This window comes from Procambarus clarkii, chromosome 22 (genome assembly GCF_040958095.1).
Source record: "Procambarus clarkii isolate CNS0578487 chromosome 22, FALCON_Pclarkii_2.0, whole genome shotgun sequence".
Classification (NCBI taxonomy): domain Eukaryota; kingdom Metazoa; phylum Arthropoda; class Malacostraca; order Decapoda; family Cambaridae; genus Procambarus; species Procambarus clarkii.
Genome location: NC_091171.1, coordinates 13,520,611 through 13,544,106, shown reverse-complemented (window position 1 = coordinate 13,544,106; position 23,496 = coordinate 13,520,611). Strand labels below are relative to the sequence as shown.

Genomic DNA, 23,496 nt, shown 5'->3' with positions numbered 1-23,496 from the left:
ACCGAACAAACCTACCACCAGGACCGAAAGAGCAGAAACCCCTGCGCCGGAGGAGAGCATGAAGCTCCCCAACCCGACCCCCAGAGGCCAATGCCAACAGGAAAAAAAAAAAAAGAGCCTTAGAAAAAAAACTGAATCAAATGAGCCACCATAAAGAGAGAAAAAAAGAGAGCACCCGTCCTAGGACCAGGATAGCTCAGGCGGCACACGAGCAGGTTGGAGGTGAAACAAAGCATGAGAAAACTTGCAGAATAGAGCACAAGTAAAATCTACCCCAAACGCAAGCTGAAGCGGCTCCGCTAGCACCGCACGATGCAAGGAGACAGTATTAGTCATTAAAAGATGGTTCCGAAAAGGCCAAGAAAGAAAGGACAAAACAACCCAATCCGAAATGCACAACAACCTATGAAAGGAGAGAAAATGGCGAAAAGAACGCCATACCGAAAAGAAACTTCATACTGTTGCCAAGATGAAATTAGAAGGTGGAACACCATCAACGAAGCCAACTGATCACCATAAAATTGGTGATACACCTGCATCAAAATGACCAGACGTGAAGAGCAGAGGAGTAGACGTACCACCCACGTACCAGACCTGCCCGTTCTGCTGAAAGAGGCGGAGCCACGGAAAACACCTTGGGTTCAGACACTGAACAAGCAGCGCCTGAAACCAAGGCTGGGCTGGCCACGAAGGGGCCAAAAAGACTTCTCTTCCATGGTAATTCTCCAACTGAACTAGGACCTGAAACAACAGCTGGACTCCGTGGGGAAGAGATACAGGTAACCCCACCTCGACCTGTCCTGCTGAAAAGTGTCCACCATGATGGCTTCACAATCGGGGAAGGGTGCCACATACACAGGAAGACGCTGGGACCATGCCAACGCGAAGTGGTCCACATTTGGGAGTCCACACGTCTAGCAGAGCCAACTGAAGGAATCGGCGGCGACCATTCATTCCGTGGATGGGGGAATGAACAGAGACAGGTCGTCTGCCAAGACGTTAGACACCCTCCAGACATGAACAATACAGAGAGCCAAACCCCGAGAATCCAGCAGGCGAGTCACTCAAAACGACCAGCCCCAAAGAGCAAAGAACAAAAGAATACCCCTGCTGTTCAGGCAATGAATCACCGGAGTACAGTCCGAATGGAGCCTGATCAGTGAACCCCGAGCAACACGGACCCTTTGTAGAAGCGACAGCCAAACCGCAACGAACTCCCACACAGTGCTGTGATTCAGATGGAAGGACCGAGTCCAGTGCCCCTGGCCGGCCTGGTGAGCACTGGTCACAAAGCCCCAGCCAAGACATGAGGTATTTGTGAACACATCGAGCGAGGGCTTGGAGAGATGCCACGCACTGAACTCCGAAAAACCCGAAGAGGAAGCCGGCGACACAACAACCGACACAAGACCCCCGGAGGCCGAACCCAGCAATCACGAGAGTGGCAGAAGGGATGTCCCCGAAGGAACCACAACAGCCGCTGAAGCCAAACCCGACCCGGCTTGTAAACTAGCACGGCAAATCTCAGACTCCCCTCCTCACAGCTGCTCAAGCAACTGCCAGGTGACCTGGGAGAACCTCACCCCACATAAACAGCTGAAGGTGGGACTGCAGCCGCAGCAATGCAAACAGAGGGTGAGACAGGAAAGCGGTCCGAGAGTCCCACACAAGACCCAGCCAAGTCTGAACCCGAGTGGGACCAGATGGGATTTCCTCCAATTCACTAGGAACCTGATCCGGCGAGCTGGGAAAGAACCCACACTCCTGGCACGCAGACATGCAGACCAGCTGGGAGTCCACACCAGCCAGTTGCTGAGATAGGCCAGAACCTGATCCCTTAACAGACGCAGGTGGGTCACCACGACCCGGGTGAGATGCGTGAATATGAGGGATGCCAGATTCAGGCCAAGCAGAAGGCAGCAGAAGGCAGCAGAAGGCAGCGAAAACAGTAAGCTTGCCGCTCGACAACAAAACCTAACCAGTCCCTGAACCTCGGATGAATCAGGACGTGCCAATACACGTCCCAGAGGTCCAAAGACACCATCCAAGCCTCCAACTTAAAGATAAGCTGGACCTGGGACAGAGTGGTCATCTGAAAGGAGGGGCAAACGATCCAGGGGATCAAGCAGAACAAGTCTAGAATGAACCTCGGATCCGCACAGTCCCGTTTCGGGACTGGAAACAGGTGGGAAACCCACCTGAGAGACGTGGACATTTTGACCACGCCCAAGCGAACCTACTCCAAGATGACCCAACAGAGCACAGGAAAAGAGGCCTGTCCTGCCAGCCCCGAATTCCTTGGAGGAGGTTGAGCCACCCTACACCACCACAGGCTGGAAGTGATGACCCAAAACGAGCCAGGCGCGAGCAAACAGCACGTGCCCCCCCCCACCCCCCCGCCCAATCACCCCGTCAACAGGGTGACCTGCGAAAGGGCCGATGCCCCTTACATGAAGCCGACCATCGAGCAGAGTGATCACTGTGCCAACCAGATGTTGCTGGCTATGAAACTGGCACCACTGACCTACCACAACTGGCGGAACCCTGAACCTTGGCACGACACTTCTGAAAAGAACCACCATGCCCACCCCGGAGAACCGACAAGTCCAACATGGGACAACAACTAGACGAAGCTGCCTGCAGAAACTGCATAAAAGCAGACTGCAAACATCAACGGTCAAAAAGGCGATGAAAACCTAAGAGCCAGGGTCCAAGCAGATTCCAAGGAGACAGCAAGCACAGCCTGTCGGCACGCGAGGTGAGAAGCAAAAAACAGAGACACCACCACCTTGAGAATTGTTGCGTATAACTTCAACAAGGCAGCTGACACCCGAGCCTCCGTGACAAGCACACCGAACGAAGACCCGGCACCCAGAGCCTCCACATCCTCCTCAAGCCAGTCAAAGGACAGCTCGAGAAGGGGAAAAGAAATGCAGGACCAAGACCAAATGCCCACGGGTGCACAAATTCTTAGCTACCAAGGAAACTGAAAGGGGGGAACCTGCACATAACGCTGCACAATGCCAACATTCCAAGGAAGCACAGGAGCGAACAAGCATGCATTAAGGCGCTCAAACTCACCCCCCAGCTATATCTGCACAACAGTAGGTCTCCTGCCACTCAAGCCTGTTGCTCCGACAAAACCCATGCTACGCCCCCCCCCAATGAAAAGAAACAGCAATCTACCAGCCATGAAGACTCCAGTATCTCATAACGCACCCAATAGGAGAAAGTAGAACCAAACTCGAAAGATGGATCTATCACTGAGGCAGAATACGGGTCTCGCAGGAGGTAAGCCGCAAAAGCCTCCCGAACATCAAAAGGCGAGATTCGAGAAGCCGAAAACCTCTGGTAAGAAGGAACCAAAGAACCTAAGGGAACCCGGAACCGAATCCAAATCATACTCATACAGGGAATGGAGGTAAGAAAACCCCTATCCTCCCGCAACAAGCAGCCCCGCAATGAGGGTACCAACAACAAAGCGGGGATCAAATGGGGCCCAGGCCCCCAAGTCAACTCCTCTCCAGCCTCAAAATCCTCCTCACCAGGATCCAGGGCAGAGCCGTCCTCCACACCCTCGGCCCCTGAAGAAAAGACTAAGTCCAGGGGAAAGGCTGAGAAGAAGGGGGTCCACTGGTAAGAACCAGGAGTCTCGGCAGGAAGAGCAGGCTCGAATGCCTCCATCTCCGACCCGGATGGGGCAGCCCCCGAAGCCGCCCAAGTCTCACAACCATCTAAACCCAGCCCCGACTCTGAAACCCTTAAATGTTTGGGAGCAGGGTGAAGGGGAGGGGGGGAGCAGAACAGGATGAACACCAACCGGGGAAGGACTTGGGAACGAGGACGAAAGTAAAGTCAAAGCGACCAAAGCCCTCAAGTCCGGGTCCCCATAACCCATACAGGGCAGCCTCAGGGAATCCGGGTGAGCAACCAACCTAGCTCACTGCAGCAACCAATACCTTGCATGCAACGCCGAAGCTGCCTGTACCCGAACATCAGTATCAGTGGAATGGGTAAACTGGAGTACAAGTAAGGAACACGACTCGCAAAACTCCGGGTCAAAAGTGTCATTGACCCAACAGGCAGCATGATGGAGGCAAAACAGGTGAGTGTCACCCTGATATAATGGGACAGAGCAACCTTCAAACTCGCACTCGGCAAGTTGGAACCCCAAAGGATGCATCCACTGGCCCAATGAGGTTTCAGGGCCCTTAGGCTGTCTGCTAAGGAAAGACCAGGCAAGGTACTGCTAACCAGGAAGGGCCAAACTACCAAGAGAACTGCTAAAAACTGAATCCCCTGTGATGTGTGCAATCACAGGGGCCTAGCAGAGGAACACAGATACAGCAGAAGGTGGATCAGAACCATTTGGGGGCAGACCCCCACCAGGCAAAATAAACAAAAAGACAACTCCGCCAAAGCACAAAGTTCCCTGACGGAACAGAACCAGCTGCTGTGTATAATAGGAGACAAGCTGCACAGTACCTTGTGCCCCTACCAGCAACGACACTACCTCCTTCCCAAGGCCAAACAGTGGCTATGAACACCCCCACTGGCCCCAAGGGCAAGCAATTGCCGAGCAGCAAAAGACCCCTGCAGAAGCGGTTCCTGAATGCCCTGTGGAAGGTAACTCCAGAACACAAAGGCAGTACTTACAGGGAACTTAGTGAAGGTGGCCCTAAGCGCATGCAGCTCCAGTGCTGATCAATTACTTCTGGCCTGCACAGCACCACAGAAATACACCACAAGGCACAAAAATGCACTGAAACAGAGGCCAGAGTCGACGACCACCACAGTCGGACATCAGCCAAGAACTGAATGGTGGAGCAGCTGGCACTGAGGGTCTGGGAGCTCCCTACCTCCTCCTGGGGGAGGGGGGGGGGCTGTGCGGACTAGTGTCACGACTGTGGTTTGTGACGTTTGCTTGTTAGCTTGTTTTAAAATTTGGGAGTTCTGTTTCTCTCTTCGGTTTTTGGTAATAATTTTTTTTTTTACCATGTGGGGTTTGTTTTGTTACTCCTACCTTTCTGGGTGCAAAACCCCAGTCGATGGCAAACATGTAATGCTTTCAAATACATGGTGGTTTCCATAGGCCATTGCTCCTCGTACCTATCTGAGGAGGGGGCCAGGTTCTGGCTCATGGTCCTCGGTAAGTAAGAACTCCAATCAACTGATGCCACAGGCTAATACATTCATATCAGCCCAGTAAGCTCCGGGGAGCCATAGGAGATCCCCACAGAAGAGTCTAAAAAATGGTTGGTATACTTTTTAAAATCAGATATTATGCTCCCCACTCTGCTCTCCTATCATTATACTACGTGCTAATCTATCTCTATATTACATACAGTATCTGTACATAGGGTTCAACCCCTGCAAATTACCTCAAGGCCATCATCACTCGGCAAAATCTGCTATCAGAACTATAGCAAACTCTGTCTTCAGACAACACACCACCTCAGTTAAAGTCCCTTAATATGCTAAACATATTCTCACTCCACACATTCTCATGTGCTATTTACATGTACAAAACCTTGTTCCTAAATGGTAATCTTGATCTGAAACTTTTCCTTGATAGGTGTAATAGAACCTATGAGCACCACACCAGAACAAAATAAATAATTCTAGAACTGAGTTTTGACTCATTCCAGGAATGGTTGAGGGCCACAAGGCTAACAACACTGCAAACCAAACATGATATGGCAGATCTCTTCAAAAACTTTTAAATACTAAACAATTTGGAGGATAGTGATCCAGGCAACTTCTTCAAAAAGGTCAGATGTAGCAAACAAGGAGCAATGGTTTGAAGCTCAACAAGCCACAATGTAGGACAGAAAACATGAGATGCTGTTTTACCCACAGGGTTATAAACCCATGGAACCGCTTGCCCACCAAAGCCGTAACTGCCAAAACACTGCTGAATTTTAAAGTCCAGCTTGAAAAAATCCTCAGGACAAATACTGGACTTTGACAAGCCACCAACTTTCTGTTCTTGTCTAAGCCACTAGAGTTAATGGCCCTTGAGTAAATTCAGGCAAATTGTATTTTTTGCACCACTATGAACCACTATAAGCAGTTCTGGTGCATATGGAAATCTTAATACAAGCACAGCATATCACCACACACTAATGAATTGCCAACAGAACCTGACATATCAAAGTGCCTCCCAAAATACTATGCACATAGCTATCTAGCCATAATACTGCTATTATTATCAGAATCCTTGTCACTAAATCCTGAATAAGAGTCATTTTCCACAAGTTCATTTTATAAAGGAACATGAGGTCCTATTTCATGACTTCAATTCATCAAACTACATTGTGTGCTGTGGATGTCTGCTTTATGCTGCAAACATCGTAACAGTATTGGGTTTACTTATCTTTGAACATTATACATAGTTGTTATCACAGTCAGGATCATCTATGACACTATTGCCATTAAATAATTGCAGTTACTTATTTATTTCATCATTATTAAGTGATAATGTGGGCACAAGCTGCATGGTAGTGCTGTGAGCTGCTGCTGCATGCACTGATCACTGCTTCTCTCTCAATACTGAGGCCCTCACACCCAGGAGAGGTGCCCACAATTTTTTTTCCTCCAAGATGGCATCTGTTTACTGGATGCATGAGGAAGCAGATATGAGCCACGTGTACCTGCGGGAGTGTTAAATCTTATGCAGTATTTCAAACATCCCTCACTGTCTCGCACAAGGTGATCATAAATGGTGAGAACATCCCTAATTTGTCATGCACATTTGAAGGGTTAAAGGTATTTACATTTTTTTTATTTGTATATACAAGTTCTTACAATCTTGTAAAGTGCATAGCATTTTGGGCAGGTCCTTAATCCTAATTTTTCCCTGGAATACAACCCTCCAAATTATTTAAACAACTATGTTCACTCAGCAGTGAATGGGTACTGAGGCGTATAATTAAGGATTGGCACCTAGTCGATCCTCCCTGACCAAGCTATGAACCCAGGCCAAATCACTCATGAAGCACAGGGCAAGTGTTTTACCACTGCACCATGGGGACTGCTAATTTATTGTTGACCTTGCCAATTAATAAATTGGATTCATTATCTTTCTTAAAATGTGACAAATTCTGGCAAATGTGACGTTCACTGTTGTAGATACAAAGCTTAAGCTTGTGCAAAAAAATAAGACTGAAATTAATGAAGATTCCCTCTGCAAATATCAATAAAGAATGATAAAGCAGAAACAAAACAATAAAAGAAAAGGGAAGAAAAAGCAATGCCTGAAGTCTGTTAAACATTTGAAAACAGAAAGTTAGTACAGTACAGCACTTCCAGGGCTGAGAATGCTTCCATGAATGCCTGAAATCAACCAATTTCATACAATGATGGGACTCTTATGTTTCATACTTTCTTTCATAGTAGGACATCCTCTGTGGTTCTGTTAACTATTCACCTAGCAACCTCTAAACATTAAGTACCATACAGGTTCCTAAGATTCACTAGAGCTTACTGGAAACCAGTACTGAAACTAGCTCCCTCAACAGGGGGCAAGAGGAGTCTGGAGGTACTTTACTACCACAATAATCCAAAAGAATAACCACCAAAAAGGTAAAGTGCAACAAAACAGGCAATTCCATGGACAACATGAACAACCCTAACATGTATCATGCTTAGTCATTTAGGTTAATCCTTTAGATTAACTGTAGTGCATCTAGTGCCCCTTAACTCCCCCTTGCCTCTATTGAGGGGGGCCACATTTCAATACTGGCTTCTAGTAGCTGCTCATGACTCTTAGAATCTTGTGTGTGGAGCCTAATGTTTGGAGGCTCCCAGGTGGGTAGATTGGGAACACACAGTGAGACCCACCAGAAAGAAGAGTTTCATTACATTCAGTACTATATTTTTTAAGTTTTCAACTCTGCTTAAATTTTAAGTTAATTGTTATTTTCCATCAACATTTTCTTGTTACATAAACAAAATTATATTCTTATGCAGAAATGCCGAATTCCAGTTACAACAACTGCAACGGCCAGCACTTCTATAGACCCCTATGTAAACATTGCTCAGTTTTTTGTTTTGATTTCTATATGAATTTTCTTTGTTTTGAAAACATTTAAACTTAATTTATTTTGTAAAAGTAGTTGAAATACAGTATTCACAAATCTTGCTGCTCCTTGTATTACACATACAGTATATTAATAATGTTTGTTATTTTCATAAATTGCTGAGCATGATATATCTGTAGCCTATGTCTGTATTTGTATAATGTATTTGTATTGTAATGCATGCGCAATAGCACAAATAAATTTATTGTCTGTTCAATGCTTGATGGTAATGTTTTATTGTGATAATTAACATGCTCACAAATAACTAATAACACATTCTAAAAGCACTAAAATAATTTACCTTAATTTATGCTCAAAGAAATTAAAATAAGTGTCTCTTGAATACAAAATCTGCAGAAAAATGTGTTGCTGATTAAATCCTCAACCCTCACCTTGCTCCAATCACTAACCTTCAGTGTTCAAATTGCCATATGCAATTGATCCTAATGGGTTTTCAATGTATTTTCTGGGGAAGCCCCCTCCAAGTGGCTCTCTAAAGCTATCTTCCTGAGATTGCTCCATGATAATGGGTCACATCAGTTGTGGAAGTTCTGTTTGGTTTACTGGGGGGCACCCTCATACAGGCACAGGAGGAGTGTGACCATTCATCATCCTACTGGAAAAACATCCAGAAAGCCAATGAAGCTTAACAGACAACTGGAGCTTCACAAAAACGAAGCCTCGAAACTGCCAAACAACTCTGCAAATGATTGAGTGAATCTCTCGTTCCACGTCAAACTAGCTCTAAACTCATTAGAACAGATCGCCACCACCAGGCAGCCTGGTCCCAGCTGACTCTCCTAATCAGTTCTGTTGCTGATGTTATGGTGATGACAGCTTCCTGTAGTGCTCCGGTCTGCCTGTCATGGGCAAGTCCTTGTGCTTTAAGCTTTTGATTGTTGCCGCCAGAGGCGGCCAGTTTGCTGTGGACCCCACACCCATCCTGTGAGCGGTAGTGCAAAAAGCATTACAGAGGGCAGAAAAGATTTTTATCAGACCTCAACTTAGATTATTACATAAACAAATTCATCTATCCTTCATGCTTCAAGCTAGGTGTTAGCCATCCATGGACTTAGTTTGTTCTGCAGGGGCCATTTGCTTGTACAGTACTGTATATTGGTTTAGATTTAACTATTAGCGTCATGTAATTACCTAAGTGTAATTACCCAAGTGTAGTTACAGGATGAGAGCTATGCTCGTGGTGTCCCGTCTTCCCAGCACTCTTTGTCATATAACGCTTTGAAACTACTGACGGTCTTGGCCTCCACCACCTTCTCACTTAACTTGTTCCAACCGTCTACCACTCTATTTGTGAAGGTGAATTTTCTTATATTTCTTCGGCATCTGTGTTTGGCTAGTTTAAATCTATGACCTCTTGTTCTTGAAGTTCCAGGTCTCTGTGTGTGTGTGTGTGTGTGTGTGTGTGTGTGTGTACTTTCCAGATTATTGTGTGGGCTTTGCTTTTGTTGTACTTTTGGCTGCATGCACTCAGTTTTCTACCTTGGGTGCCTACTTGCACTTCCCCTGCAATGAAAACAGTTGTCTTCTCTGCCGTGTTCAGGAGTTTGATTCCAAAAAGCCAGGGCCCCCCAGGGTGAAGAGCCTCACCTTGGGCTGCTCAAGGGGTCTTTGACTCCACTTTTTGGGCCCTTGGCTGGGAGTATTCTGCTGGATATATTAAGGCACACTGGGGTTTCCATGCTTGTTTATACAGTGTTCCATGGTTAACATTCATAGCCTGGTTGTTTTGGCTTCATTTGATGTCTATTCTTTTGGTAAAGGAAGGGCCCCAGCACCTTATGCTTCTGCTTGGATAGCTCCCTTCAGGCCCTGGTAATCCCCTCGCGATTCTTTGGCGGGGCTCGCTATGGATCGGCCCCATGAGCCTGTGCTCACCGAGTGCAAGATCGAAGGGTGCTCATCATCTTTGCTACCTGACGATCATCATTCTTTCTGCCTCCACCATGCTGCCTGATGGGTCAGTGACACCTACAAACCAGAACCCTGTGTTCTTATTGGGTGTGACCCAAAGCTGAATTCTTAAGAATTCAGCTTCGGGTTTGAAAGCTTTTCAGCTAGCTACCACTTTGCAAGCGTGGTATGCCCGAATTTGGCATTCACGGAATATTACATGCCTAGATGCTCCTGAGTTTGCCCATATGTTTTTTAGGAACCTGAAATTATTGGTGCTGGTCACCTCCACTTGAACCAAGTCCACATCTCTTTTTTTTGTTTCCCTGTGGATGTTGCTTGCCCTGCTTCTGGCTTTTTTCCCCTCATTCCAGCTCTAAAGCATCCAATGGTTTCGGAGTTGGGTCAGGATTTATCTTAGGATGTACCTTGACCATCTCTCCAGAGGTGGTTTTGTCCTCAACAGTAAAGGCAGTCAAGCCTTCTGGTCTCGCTGGGGTTTCAGAGCACTTGCCTTCACATCTGCCCACCTTACTCTGAACCTTCTCCTTGGAAGGACACCCTTCTGTTGCAGGTATTGGATGAGGGCTATGACTCTGCCCCGGAGCCTTCATGGCAGGCTTCTGGGACTGAGGGGAAGCCCAAGGAAAGTCCATGAGATGCCCTTCAGCCCTTCTTGGACATTGGACATTGGTTTCCTCTGCATGGGGCCTCTTGCTTTGGGAGGAAAAATTTTCTTACCACTCAATATACAAGTCGACTGCTTGGTTGCACACTTTCAGGTTCAATTCCAGTTTTTTTTCAGTGCCTCCGAGTCGTCGTGTTCATGGAGGTTTTTGTCTTCTAGCATTTTGCCTTTGGTAGTTCACAAGGATTTGTTCCAGTATCTCCTGCAGAACTCATACCTCTTAAAATTTATAGACCTGACCTCTATTGAGTATGTGTCTGTCTCTACTTAATAGCTGCATGGTGAGGGGGGTACAGGTTCATCCTGGCTGGCTGACAAATCTCTCTTTATCCTTTGGAGCTTGGCAGGGGTTCCGTTGGACCCACACACTCAACTGGCAGGAGGCAAGTTCCATCTTTCAGGAAAAAAAACAAGAAATTCTTTTGCTTTGCTCAGGGACTGCTCATTTGCTGTGGCACTTCCCAAGGATGTGGGCAAGTGACAGCTCCATGTGTAGCTGGTGGTGTTGCACAGGGCCCTTATTGCAGAGGACCACAGGGTGATGACACTTAGTGGCAGTCTGGCATGGATAGGGTCCTTGTGGAGGGGCTCAGAGTAACTGAGGATGTGGCATTGCTTGATTTCACCCCAGGTGTGGAGCCTTGAAACCTGTGGGTCCTGCCTTGCCCAAGATGCATACTCCTCTCCTTCGAGAGGTGGTAGCATTATTTTACTTGGCCAACCTCAAGTGTCAACAACCCCCCCCCCCCCACCACTTTTTTTTGTGCTTCGGCTTCTTGAGGATGATGTCACCAAGGTTTTGTCCGCTGCAGCTTTTTCTTGCCATACTGTTGATCATCAGCTTTCTCAGGGTTCTTCCCCAACTTGGAGGCAATCTGACTTTGGGGACCTCGCCTGCTGTTGGTTGTGGTAGGTCCTCATGTGGGTCTGAGTTCCAGGCCATTGTGCTTCCTAAAGCAAATTATTCTTCTGCTTGACATTACAACTATGTGTTGCAGAATGAGGGGTTCTGCTTGTGGTTGTTCCAGCCCTATTGTGGTTCAGCCCTTTGATGCCACTGTTGGGGGTGGGGGGCATCTGGTTTATTTTGCCAGATCCTGGTCTCATGATTCATTGACTTTTTGGCTTGTCTCCCTCACCCTGTGGTGAAGTTGATCCTACCCCATTCTTGGGGTTGGATCTTACAAGTCAGGATTCCACCCAGGTACTGCATCAGGTCATTGTGGCTTAGCTGGACTGGCATGGTCAAGGTGGCCTCATCCCTTTCGTGCATGTCCCGAAGCAGGATTTGGCAGACCTATGGTACATCCTAAATCTTTTGGGATTGAGTAGCTTCATTTCCCATCTGACCTACAGCATAACCAATTAGGCCCAAGTTCACCTGCTACTACAGGCTGGAGCTTGGATCGCATTCCTGGATCTCAAGGATCCATACTGGCACATCCCTATACAAATCAGGTTCAGGGACTGACTAGGTTTCACTGTAGGGCATCAGGCTTACCGCTTCAGGGTCCTCCTCGTCAGATTAACTCTGGCTCCCCCTATCTGTATACCAGGTAAGCCTGGGTTTTTGTGACCTAGCTACATCTCTTAATATTTATGTATTGGCTTACTTTGACAACTAAGTGGTGTAGGCCCCCAGTCAGTCTGCATGTCAGCTGGCCAGTGATCTGGTTATTTCCTGGCTCGCTAGGTTTGGGTTCCTGGTGAACTGGAATCAGTCCCAGTTGGTCCCTTCCTAGGTTTTGACTTTGCTGAGCCTAGTTTGAGGCTCTTGGTTGTCTTCTCTGTCCATGCCTTTGGTGGCTTTGCTCCACCTGCAGCTTCATTGCCTTCAGGTCTTGTAAAAGCCCAGGGTAACTTGCTGGTTGTCTACCAGTTGTGTGGGAGCCTGAATTTTGCCTGTGTAGTTTTCCTGCTAAGCAGGGTTTGGCTTAGGGCATTACACGGGTTTCTCCAGTTCCACCCGTTTTGCTGCTCCCTAGATCAACGGGTTCAGGCCCCACACACAGTTCATCGGCTTTTATTTTAACAGCTTCCCCTTCGAGCTTTTGGATTTTGGTTCTGTGGCACCATCTTTGCCCATCACTCATTGTGCTAATGGATGCCTTGGCTTTGGCTTGGGGCTTCGTGATTAGTGTTCATAAGTCAACTAGGGTCAGTGGTTAGGTCCATTCCTTTGGCCACTAAGTACTCTGTGCGAGTTTGCAGCTGTGTGGCATGCCGTGAGGAGACTTCCACTGGGCTCCATGCTCCAGTTCCATTGACTGCTTCCCAGTGATGCATTGCCTGAATTCACCATGAGAAGTGCTTCAGTTCAATGCCTTGTAAAGCTGGTTGCTTTTAATAGATTGGCTGTTGGATTTTAGGGTCTTGTTTTCCATGTGGTTTATGTGCAGGGTGTGGCTAATGTTCTCAGGGATTGGTCATCTCTCTTCCATCCCATTTCCATAGAGAGAACTTTCGATGACATTCTTCCACTGGTTGTGCGAGAGGTTTGGTTGCAGTGAGGTAGAATGCTTCATGTTGGCATGGAACCAGCACCTTCCCTCCTACATGGCTCCTTTCCTTGACTGCAAGGTGCTTCCAATTGGATTGGTCAGGTCTTACCTGGTTTGACATATTTGGGCAGGGTGATCCTTCTGGCTCTTTGGTGGCTGCCCCAACCTTAGTTTTCGGTGCTTCTCGCTGGCTCTTCCTTCTCTGCTCTATGTGTCTGGAAGTTTTTATGCCAGTCTATTACCAGTTGTGTGATGAACATGAGGCTGGTTTGTTGGTGTCCAACCTGCGTCTTTTCTGGTGGTGGCATCTTTTATTGGTTTCGGTCAGGGAAGTCCTATCTTTTTTTTTTTTGTCTTGGTTGTTTCTTGATCCACATCTTAAGTCTAATACTGTTGCCATGTATCTCTCTGCATTTGTGGAGCCACTGTTGCTTACATTAAGTGTCCAACCTGTCCTCTTGAATAGCATATCGATTTTGATGTATAAATCCCCAAAAGCCAAAAACTAATGTACTAAAAATCACGTCGGCTTGCAAAATTTACGTGATTCTTTGATCCTCGATTAGGTTATGTTCGGGCAATTTAGTACATCGGTTTAGTGACATTATGAACGCTTGAGAAGTCAAGCTGCAATGTCGACACTTCCTTGGCACCATTTAGCAAGTTATTTCATGAATTTTGTTCACCTCTCACTGGCCCATGCTTCTCTTCAGTTGTCTTGTCTCTAGACTGGGTTTTGGCTTCTCTTTCTCCCTGCATCAGATTGCGGTTTCCCCTTCGACTCACAATGTCTTTCTCAAGGCTGTGTTTTCATTAGCTCTCACCTCTGGTTGCAGGATTGGAGAGCTTTACACTTCATGAGGTGGGGGAAAGGGGGTTCTGTTCTTTTGACCCTGGTGCTCAGTTTGTTTATTTGCAATCTTCACCTGTTTTTCTAGCAAAGAATGAGTAAGCAGGCTTCCAGAGGGGTCCTTTAGCAATTAATTCTTGGTTGGTTGGACCAGAAGTGTCATATGTTGCATCCATTGACAGCTCTTTGCCACTAACTGCAAACCACCAGTTCTGCCTTGGTGGTCACCTTGTTGATTGACCCGGTTTCCTTGGTCCCTTTTCAAGGTTCACATTTCTCAGGTGATACACTGCATCATTAAGTCTAGCTAGCATGTGGTCTACCCTTGGGCCTATGATGTTTGCAAATACATGTTTTTAGTTACAGTCTTCTGCAACTTGCCCTGGGCTGATATTCAGTCCCAGGAGTTTTGGTGTTCTGATAGGGTTCAAACAGCCCGGTATTTAGTTACTGTTGTCAGTCTCGTTTGTCTTGTGTTGCTTTGGGCCGTGTCTCTCAGTCTGGGTTCTCTTCTTTATCCTAATGCTTGTCACCTCTCCCCCTCAAGTCCAGTTTCTTGTTCTCTGAGGCTAGCTTCAGAGCACCCCCCTCCCCACCCCATCCCAAAAATCCAACATTAAATGTAATGAAATGCCTCTTTTAGTTGAACCTCTGTTACTTTCCAATTCCCTCCCTCCTTTTTTGGTTTGTCGGCGAGTTATTCATCACCTCAAGAAAGTGGGGAAGGTGACTGAAGGCAGGGTTTGGGCCATCTGATGGTGGCGATTAATACTAGAGTTTTGAGTTACTTTCAGCAAATCTTGTTCCATGTAAATTGTTTGTAGCGTTGTTTGACAGTTTCAATGGTTTGTTTTCTGTGACCCTACCAATCATTTCTAAAGGTAAACTGACTTTCTGGATGTTTTCTTGGTGGCAAATTGTCATTTGCGCCCTGCACATCTGTGTGGAGGGACTAGGTTCTGGCTCTGGTAGTCCAAACAGAACTTCCATGACTGATGTGATTAATTAACATGGAGCAATTTCAGCAAGATAGCTTCAGGGAGCCACCAGGGGCTCTACCAGAAAGTGACTTTTGCAAAACATTCAATGATGGGTTTTTCCATGAGCACCTAGATGTAAGACTTAAATAGATTAACTTGCATTAGACTTGCATAATTATTACATGAAAATTATATATATCTAGGTAACTTTTATACTGTTCTAATCATTCACTTTCAAATAAATATAACTTTTAATTAACTTTTTAACATTTTCAGCTTTTGAAGGGTAAGCATGTGATGGTGCGAGTGGGGGGAGGATGGGACACCCTAGAGCACTACCTCCTTCGTCATGACCCAAAGCAGGTAAATAAGGTTTCAGAGTTTCACATATTGCAGCCATCTCCTCTATTGCATTGCCATCTACTGGCAGCCATTGGATGGAATTATTTACCTACACTTATTGGAGGGCTCCCCCTTTGTTTTTCCTAAACAATCCATCAAGAATCTGCCAAACCCACGTTCTAAGACAAGCACCTACCAGGGGCCAGGACTAAAATTTAGCACCCTCAATAGAGGCATAGGGACACTAGATTAACAAGATAAGTACAAAAAGAAGTACATAAATTTAAATTAAATTGGAAAGTACATAAAAGGGAAAGATCGACCTTTGAGGATCACCCTAAACGGTGTCAAACAGATGGCAGGAGTACTAAGGAATGCTAGAAAATTACAAAGTGATGAGGAAGGGAAAGTATGGTCATTAAGACGAGATCTTTCAAAAGAAGACAGAGAGAAGCTAAAACTGAACCTCGTCGAGACAAAATGTCTAAATGAGAGCAGGAATGAAAAAGAAATAAATTCTTTTTTTTTTTCTACAAAGTGATAGGGGTAAGCAGACCAGCAAAATGGTACATAAAGGCAAACCAACAAAATCACTAGAGAAAGAGGTAGTGAAGAATAAGGAGAGGGGGAACATGTTCCTGAAAATTGCATACACCAACATAGTTGGAGTGAGATAAAAAATACTGTATTGGATTTAAGTGATGTAATACAGCTGCAGACACCATACATTATTGCACTCACGGAGACAAAACTTGATGATGATATTTTAAATGAGGTCATATTCCCAAGGGGGCTACACAGTCTGCAGACAGGACAGAAAAATTAGGAAAGGCGGTGGTGTTGCTGTGCTGGTGAAAGAACACCTAAGGTAAATGAAATAATGGTTGCCAATCCACGAGAAGTTTACATAAGAGCACTAGAGATCTGCAATCAGGGTGATAAACTAACGATCATAAATGCATAGTCCACCGTCATGCAACACATGGTCAAAGGAGGATCTGGATAATAAACAAGAGGGGTCTTATAACAATAATGAGAGAGATTATAGCAAGAGCTGATAAAAATAGATCACGACTGTTGTTAGTCAGCGACTTCAACTTGAAATCCATAGACTGGGAGGCATATGAAGCTAGAACAGAGGATTTTTAGATTTGTAGATACGTAAACCTCACCCTAGAAACATTCATGTTTCAACTTGTTAAATAAGCTACAAGGATGAGGGAAAGGGATGTTCCCTCCATGCTGGATTTGATATTTAGCAGGAAAGAGTTAGAGATATTTAACATTCAGTACCTCCCTCCCTTGGGTAAAAGTGACCATGTCTTTTTGTGAATAAAGCATGCAATGCGTTATAATCTGGAAGAAAATGAGGTTGAATCGGTTGAAAAGCCTGATTTCATGAGAGGTCATTATGGGGAACTCAGACATTTCTTTAAGGAATTTGACTGGAAACACTTTCTGTTACGACATGAAGTAAATGAGATGTATGTCAAGTTTTGTGAAATATATGATAAAAGCACAAAAAAATTTATACCAAAGCAGAGATGCAGAACTAGTTAACAGGATTGGTTCGACAGGAATTGAGAGAGGCCAGAGACCAAAAGACATTAAAGAAATCAATATAGGAAGAGGCCAAACCCCCAAACATATCAGCGATGCAAAGATGCGAGAAACAACTACACGGCAGTGAGGAGAGAGGGTGAAAATGGGAAATAGATTCACAGAAAATGAAAAGAAAATGTGTGAAACATTAAACGAAAAGTTCCAAACTGTGTTTGTACAAAATGAAATCTTCAGGAAACCAGACAATAAGAATTCCAGAGAACAACATAAGAGCACATTGAGGTGTCTAGAGACAAAGTAAAAAAATGCTCAAGGAGCTAAGTAAGAACAAAGCTGTTGGTCCAGATGGAGTTTCACCATGGGTTCTGAGAGAATGTGCACCTGAGCTCAGTATTCCACTTCAACTGATTTACAGGCATCCTTGTGTACAGGAGTTGTAGCTGATGTGTGGAAAAAGGCTAACATACCTTCTATCTACAAATTACTATGTAGGATATAAGTTCACCAATTACTATGTAATTACTAATTACAAAAGTGACAGCGGGGAAGACCCCCCTCAATTATAGACCTGTATCTTTGACAAGTGTAATAGTCAAAATATTGGAAAAAATAATTTAAACTAAATAGGTTGAACACCTGGAAAAATGTTATATTATCAGACAGACAGTATGGTTTTCGATCTGGAAGATCCTGTGTAACGAACTTACTCAAGGGATCTAGGGGTGGTTCTGCACTTGGGTGTGGTTGAAACGATCCCGTCCCTCAGGTGGGTTTCCCGCCCGTTTCCAGTGCCAAAACACGACTGTGCAGATCTGAGGTTCATTCTGGACTTGTCCTGTCTGATCCCCTGGATTCCTTGCCCCTCCTTTCGGATGACTACTCTGTCTCAGGTCTGGCTTCTGTTGGAGCCAGGCCTGGATGGTGTCCCCAGACCTCAAGGATGCTTATTGGCACCCTCCTATTCATCCGGGGTTCAAACACTGGTTAGGTTTCGTAGTGGGGCATCAGGCTTACCGCTTTCAATGCCTCCCTTTTAGCATGAATCTGGCACCTCGCGTTTTTGCAAGTCTTACCCAGGTTGTGTTGACCCGTCTGCGTCTGCTAAGGATTCGGGTTTTGGCCTACCTCGACGACTGGTGTGGGCTCCCAGTCAGTCAGCTTGTCTGCTCGCCAGGGATATGGTTCTTTCCCAGCTCACCAGGTTCGGGGTTCCTGGTGAACTGGAGGAAGTCCCATCTGGTTCCGTCCCAGGCTTGGACCTGGCTGGGTTTTATTTGGGATTTTCGGACCGCTTCCTTGTCTCTCCCTCCAGAGGCGTTGCTGTGGCTGCGGTCCCGCCGTCAGCTGTTTCTGTGGGAGTCCAAGGTCACTTGCTGGTTGCTCGAATGGTTGTGTGGGAGTCTGAACTTTGCCGTGCTGGTCTACCCGCCAGGTAGGGTTTGGCTTCGGCGTCTGTTTTAGTTCCTTCGGGTATGCCCGTTCCATCTCTCTTGCAATCATTGGGTTTGTCCTCCGGGGGCCTTGTGTTAGTTGCTGCGTCGCCGGCTTCTTCTTCGGGGTTTTCGGGGTTCAGTGCCTTGGTGCCTTCCCGAGCCTTCGCTCGATGTGTTCACGGATGTGTTGTCTCTCGGCTGGGGCTTTGTGACCAGTGCTCACCAGGCCAGCTAGGGACGGTGGGGTCCATCCTTCCGTCGGGCTCACAGCACGGTCGGGAGTTTGCAGCTGTCTGGTTCATGCTTCGGAGGGTTCGGGCCACTTGGAGTTCAACCATCCGGCTCCATTCGGACTGTTCTCCGGTGGTTCATTGCCCGAACCACGAGGGTTCTCTTCGGTCCTTGCCTCTTTGGGGTTGGTCCCTTCAAGTGGTTCGTTTGCTGGATTCTCGGGGTTTGGCTCTCTGTGCAGTTCATATCCAGGGAGTGTCCAACATCCTGGCAGATGGCCCGTCTCTCTTCATTCCACGGATTGGACGGTTGACGACGATTCGTTTCGTTGGATCTGCCAGACGTTCAGACTCCCGGACATGGACCTGTTCGCGTCGACGGGTCTTGGCGTCTACCAGTATATGTGATGCCCTTCCCAAACTGCAAGGCGTTCGCAGTGGATGCCTCTTGGTAGGACTAGTCGAGGTGGGGTTACCTGTACCTCTTTTCCCTGGTCCAGCTGTTGCTTCGGGTTCTGACTTGGTTGGAGACCTTCCCAGGGAGAGTAGTCATTGTGGCCCCTTGGTGGTCGGCCCAGCCTTGGTTTCTGGCACTGTTTGCTCGGAATCTAAACCCGGGGTGTTTCCCGCAGCTCCGCCTTTTTCAGCAGGTCGGCCCGGTCCGGTACGAGGCTGGTTCGATCTTCTCTGCTCTTCACGTCTGATCTTTTTGACGGGGGTGTATCACCATTTCTATGGTGATCAAGTGGTTTCTTTGATGGTGTCCCACCTGACAGCTTTGTCTCGCAACAGTATGAAGTATCCTGGCGTTCTTTTCGCCGTTTCTTGTTCTTTGTAAGTTGTCTTCTCTTTCAGATCGGGTTGTCTTGTCTTTTCTTTCTTGGCTTTTTCAGGACCGTCATTTGATGCCTAATACCGACGCTTTGTATCGTGCGACGCTGGTGGAGCCGCTCCAGCTTGCTTTCGGGGTGGACGTCACATCTGCCCCGTTCCGTACGCTTTCTCATGCTATGTTTCACCTCTGGCCCGCTCATGCATCACCCGAGCCATCCTGGTCCTTGGTCAGGGTGCTCTCTTATCTTTCCTCTCCTCGGTTTGTGGTGGCCCCTTCGGTCCAAGATTGTTTTTCAAGGCCTTGTTTTTGTTGGTATTGGCCTCTGGGGGTCAGGAAGGGGAGCTTTATGCTCTCCTCCAGTGCAGGGGTTTCTGTTCTATTGGTCCTGGGGGTAAATTTGTTGCGTTTGCAGCCTTCTCTGTCTTTCCAGGCGAAGAACGAGACGGCTGCTTTTTGGAGGGGTCCTTGGGTCATTGACACTTGGTTGGTTCGGCCGGGGGTGCATCATGTGTTGTGTCCGGTTGCGGCTCTTCACCGTTACCTGCGCGCCTCGGCTGGGGATGCGCTTTGGGTTGATCCAGTTTGATCCAGGTTGTCCACAGGGTTATTAAGTCTAGCCAGCCTGCAGTCTATCCTCGCGCCCATGACGTCCGGAAGTTTGCAGCTTTGGCTGCCGTGTTTGGTAACATGTCTTGGGCTCATATTTGTTAGGTTATGTTTTGTTAGGTTATGTTTGGGTAGGCTGGTTAGGTTAAGTAGGTAGGTACAGGTGGCTAATATGCCAGCAAATACTCTTTAGGCAACAATGTGTCTTGGATATGCCGCTCCACAACAATGTTGCTTGGACCGTCGACTTGCTTTGGCGTCACAAGCAACTAACTTTCATCTGATTTCGTTATGAAATGATACTTTTTCAGAGTAAAAATATGTTTTTCCATGTTCTACATTCAGCACATTATAATGAGTAAATATATCATATTTATTCATTACTAACGTAATGCCAGGAAGCTTTGGGTGGCTTTGAGTGGTTGTGGGTAATTAGACGGACTGGTTCCGAGGGGGTTCCATGAACCCTCAGTTGGTGTTCAGGGAGGTTCCATGAACCCTCAGTTGGTGTTCAGGGAGGTTCCATGAACCCTCAGTTGGTGTTCAGGGAGGTTCCATGAACCCTCAGTTGGTGTTCAGGGAGGTTCCATGAACCCTCAGTTGGTGTTCAGGGAGGTTCCATGAACCCTCAGTTGGTGTTCAGGGAGGTTCCATGAACCCTCAGTTGGTGTTCAGGGAGGTTCCATGAACCCTCAGTTGGTGTTCAGGGAGGTTCCATGAACCCTCAGTTGGTGTTCAGGGAGGTTCCATGAACCCTCAGTTGGTGTTCAGGGAGGTTCCATGAACCCTCAGTTGGTGTTCAGGGAGGTTCCATGAACCCTCAGTTGGTGTTCAGGGAGGTTCCATGAACCCTCAGTTGGTGTTCAGGGAGGTTCCATGAACCCTCAGTTGGTGTTCAGGGAGGTTCCATGAACCCTCAGTTGGTGTTCAGGGAGGTTCCATGAACCCTCAGTTGGTGTTCAGGGAGGTTCCATGAACCCTCAGTTGGTGTTCAGGGAGGTTCCATGAACCCTCAGTTGGTGTTCAGGGAGGTTCCATGAACCCTCAGTTGGTGTTCAGGGAGGTTCCATGAACCCTCAGTTGGTGTTCAGGGAGGTTCCATGAACCCTCAGTTGGTGTCTGGGGGGGGGGGTTCCATAAACCCTCAGTTGGTGTCTGGGGGGGGGTTCCATAAACCCTCAGTTGGTGTCCGGGGGGGGGGGTTCCATGAACCCTCAGTTGGTATCTGGGGGGGGGGGGGTTCCATGAACCCTCAGTTGGTATCTGGGGGGGGGTTCATGAACCCTCAGTTGGTATCTGGGGGGTTCCATGAACCCTCAGTTGGTGTCTGGGGGGGGGGGGTTCCTCGAACCCTCAGTTGGTCCCCTGGTGCCCACAACCCACTCTGGTGTGACAGATCTGGGTGTTTGTCTTTAGTCCTGCCTTGATGACTGGCTAGGTGGCTAAACCAGCAAGTTGATTTATCTGCTAGCCTGAGTTCGAGGTTCTTTCTTTGACGACTTTTTGGGTTCCTTGTAGACTGCGAAAAGGTCTGTTTCCATCATGGGTTTCATCTTTGTCTGGGCCTCAGGCACATTGTTTCTTCTTTGTCACTGCTGGCAAAGCATAGTGTAGGCTTACGTCTTATAGTATTGCATGTTTATTGACTAATTTACTTAAAATAAATATATTGCTTTAAAATATTATTCATAAAATCTTTGAATATTTATAGTATTCATAAATAACCAATATTGAAAATAAAAATACCACGGATAGTTAGGATTTGCTGTTTATGTACATTTTCTTAACCAACATTCAAAGACTATTAAACAGTCCAGTAATAAATTGTTAGCAATTTTAAAATTTAATGTTTAAATGGAAAACTATAATTTAACAATTTAATATTACATATAATTTCATAGTTATATTTTTTTGTGTAATACTAAAATATTTGATCATTAGATTTATACAAATTTTTACCCTATACTTAACGACATTTAATTTCTTACAGGTGACGGTATTTAACCTTAAGTCTGCAGACCCCTTCCTACACATCCGTGCCAAGTACTGTTCACCTACACAGTCCCAAGCTTCTTCTACCAGAGGCTCTCCAACACTCCCGAGCCACACCCAGTAGGGTGACACTTTCTAGAGAACCTTCCCCTGAAAATTCATACTCTGAAGGCACACCACCACCTCCACAGGAACCTCAAGTGCCAACTTCTCCACCTGCTGTGTCTTCCATGCCTGCCACAGAAAGTTGTGTGTCAAATACAGACAGTTTCAAGACAGAAAAAGAAATCTTTGTTCCCACAGGAGAATCTACAGTGGTTACTGCAGAAGAAATTTCACTGGAAAATTCTGATTCAAGAAATGCTTCTTTCATTCCTTGTTCTACCAATGGAACTACTGAAACCGATTGTTGCAAGTTAACTCAAGATGATAGGCCAACAGCCAATACATCCTCTTCTCAAGAAGAATCCAGTTCTGTAAACAACTCTAGCCCTAATACAGTTTCAAGACCTATTGTAAACTCTGCCACATTTTGCATCGAGGATCATAATACTTGTATGACTGATCCTGTGCCAGCAATCATTCACACATCACACTCAAAATCCCCTTCTACCTCCTCAGCTTCCTCCTCCTCTTCAGACTCTTCCTCTGAATCTTCATCCTGTTCCTTAAAGGTTACACCACCACCCACTCCCTCCACTTTTTCTACACCAGCATGTGCAACATCTGCACCATTAGATTTATCAATAATGACAAATGGAAGCAGTTCTACACTTGGGACCCCTTTACCACCAGATTCAATTGATCACGAAGAGCTGTAAGCAAAGGCATAAACGACAAGCAGTGAATGATAAATTTTGATTCTTAACACAATGTCAATTTAAATGAAATGGGAATGATTTATAATTTCTTTTGACCTCTGGTTGCAAATACATATTACAATAAATTTTTTATTAAAAAAAAATATTGATGAATGTAGCATCTTGCACAGTGGTACATGCTAAATATGTGATATTGTATGTACTGTAGCTGCACCACAAACTGTTCTGGCATGACAAAGACTGAAACATTCAGAGTGAAGAAGGAAATTGGGTGCTGTGTCCAAATCCTGTAGCCTAAGAGCCTTCACTTCTAATAATGCCTGCTTTGGTGTATAGGTTAATGAAGCATTCACGGTGCTGCAGAGAATGTGTGCAGGAATGACCACTTTTAGTGCTATGGATTCATTATCAATACAGAGGAGAAAAATAAGGTGCTCTTGTGACCCTGCAAAGATTTGCAATATATTTTATAATTAGGTTATATGAAGGCATTAATTGATAACTGAACTGTCAACTAATTGTTTTAAAAGAACCATCAATTTAATGTTGCATCAACTGTGGAATGATTCATTAATAATGTAATAGTCTAAGTGAATACTTTAAGTACATTACTGTACATTATTTATTGATATTACATGATAATTACTAGAATCAAGAAAATGT

General features: G+C 46.0%; 2 protein-coding genes across 2 annotated transcripts in view; both read left to right on the top strand.

Annotated features, from left to right (window-relative positions):
• LOC123757528 (uncharacterized) overlaps positions 1-23,489 on the top strand; it is a 236,833-nt gene extending 213,344 nt beyond the window's left edge. The window contains exons 11-13 of the mRNA XM_069329467.1: positions 7,972-8,028; positions 15,288-15,374; positions 22,011-23,489. Coding sequence (XP_069185568.1) covers positions 7,972-8,028; positions 15,288-15,374; positions 22,011-22,136 — 270 coding nt within the window. The 3' untranslated portion in view covers positions 22,137-23,489. The remainder of the gene's footprint in view (positions 1-7,971; positions 8,029-15,287; positions 15,375-22,010) is intronic.
• On the top strand, positions 22,243-22,833 carry LOC138367408 (uncharacterized). The gene has a single exon (XM_069329052.1). The coding sequence runs from the start codon at positions 22,243-22,245 to the stop codon at positions 22,831-22,833; it is 591 nt and encodes a 196-aa protein (XP_069185153.1).
• Positions 23,490-23,496: the final 7 nt, after the last annotated feature.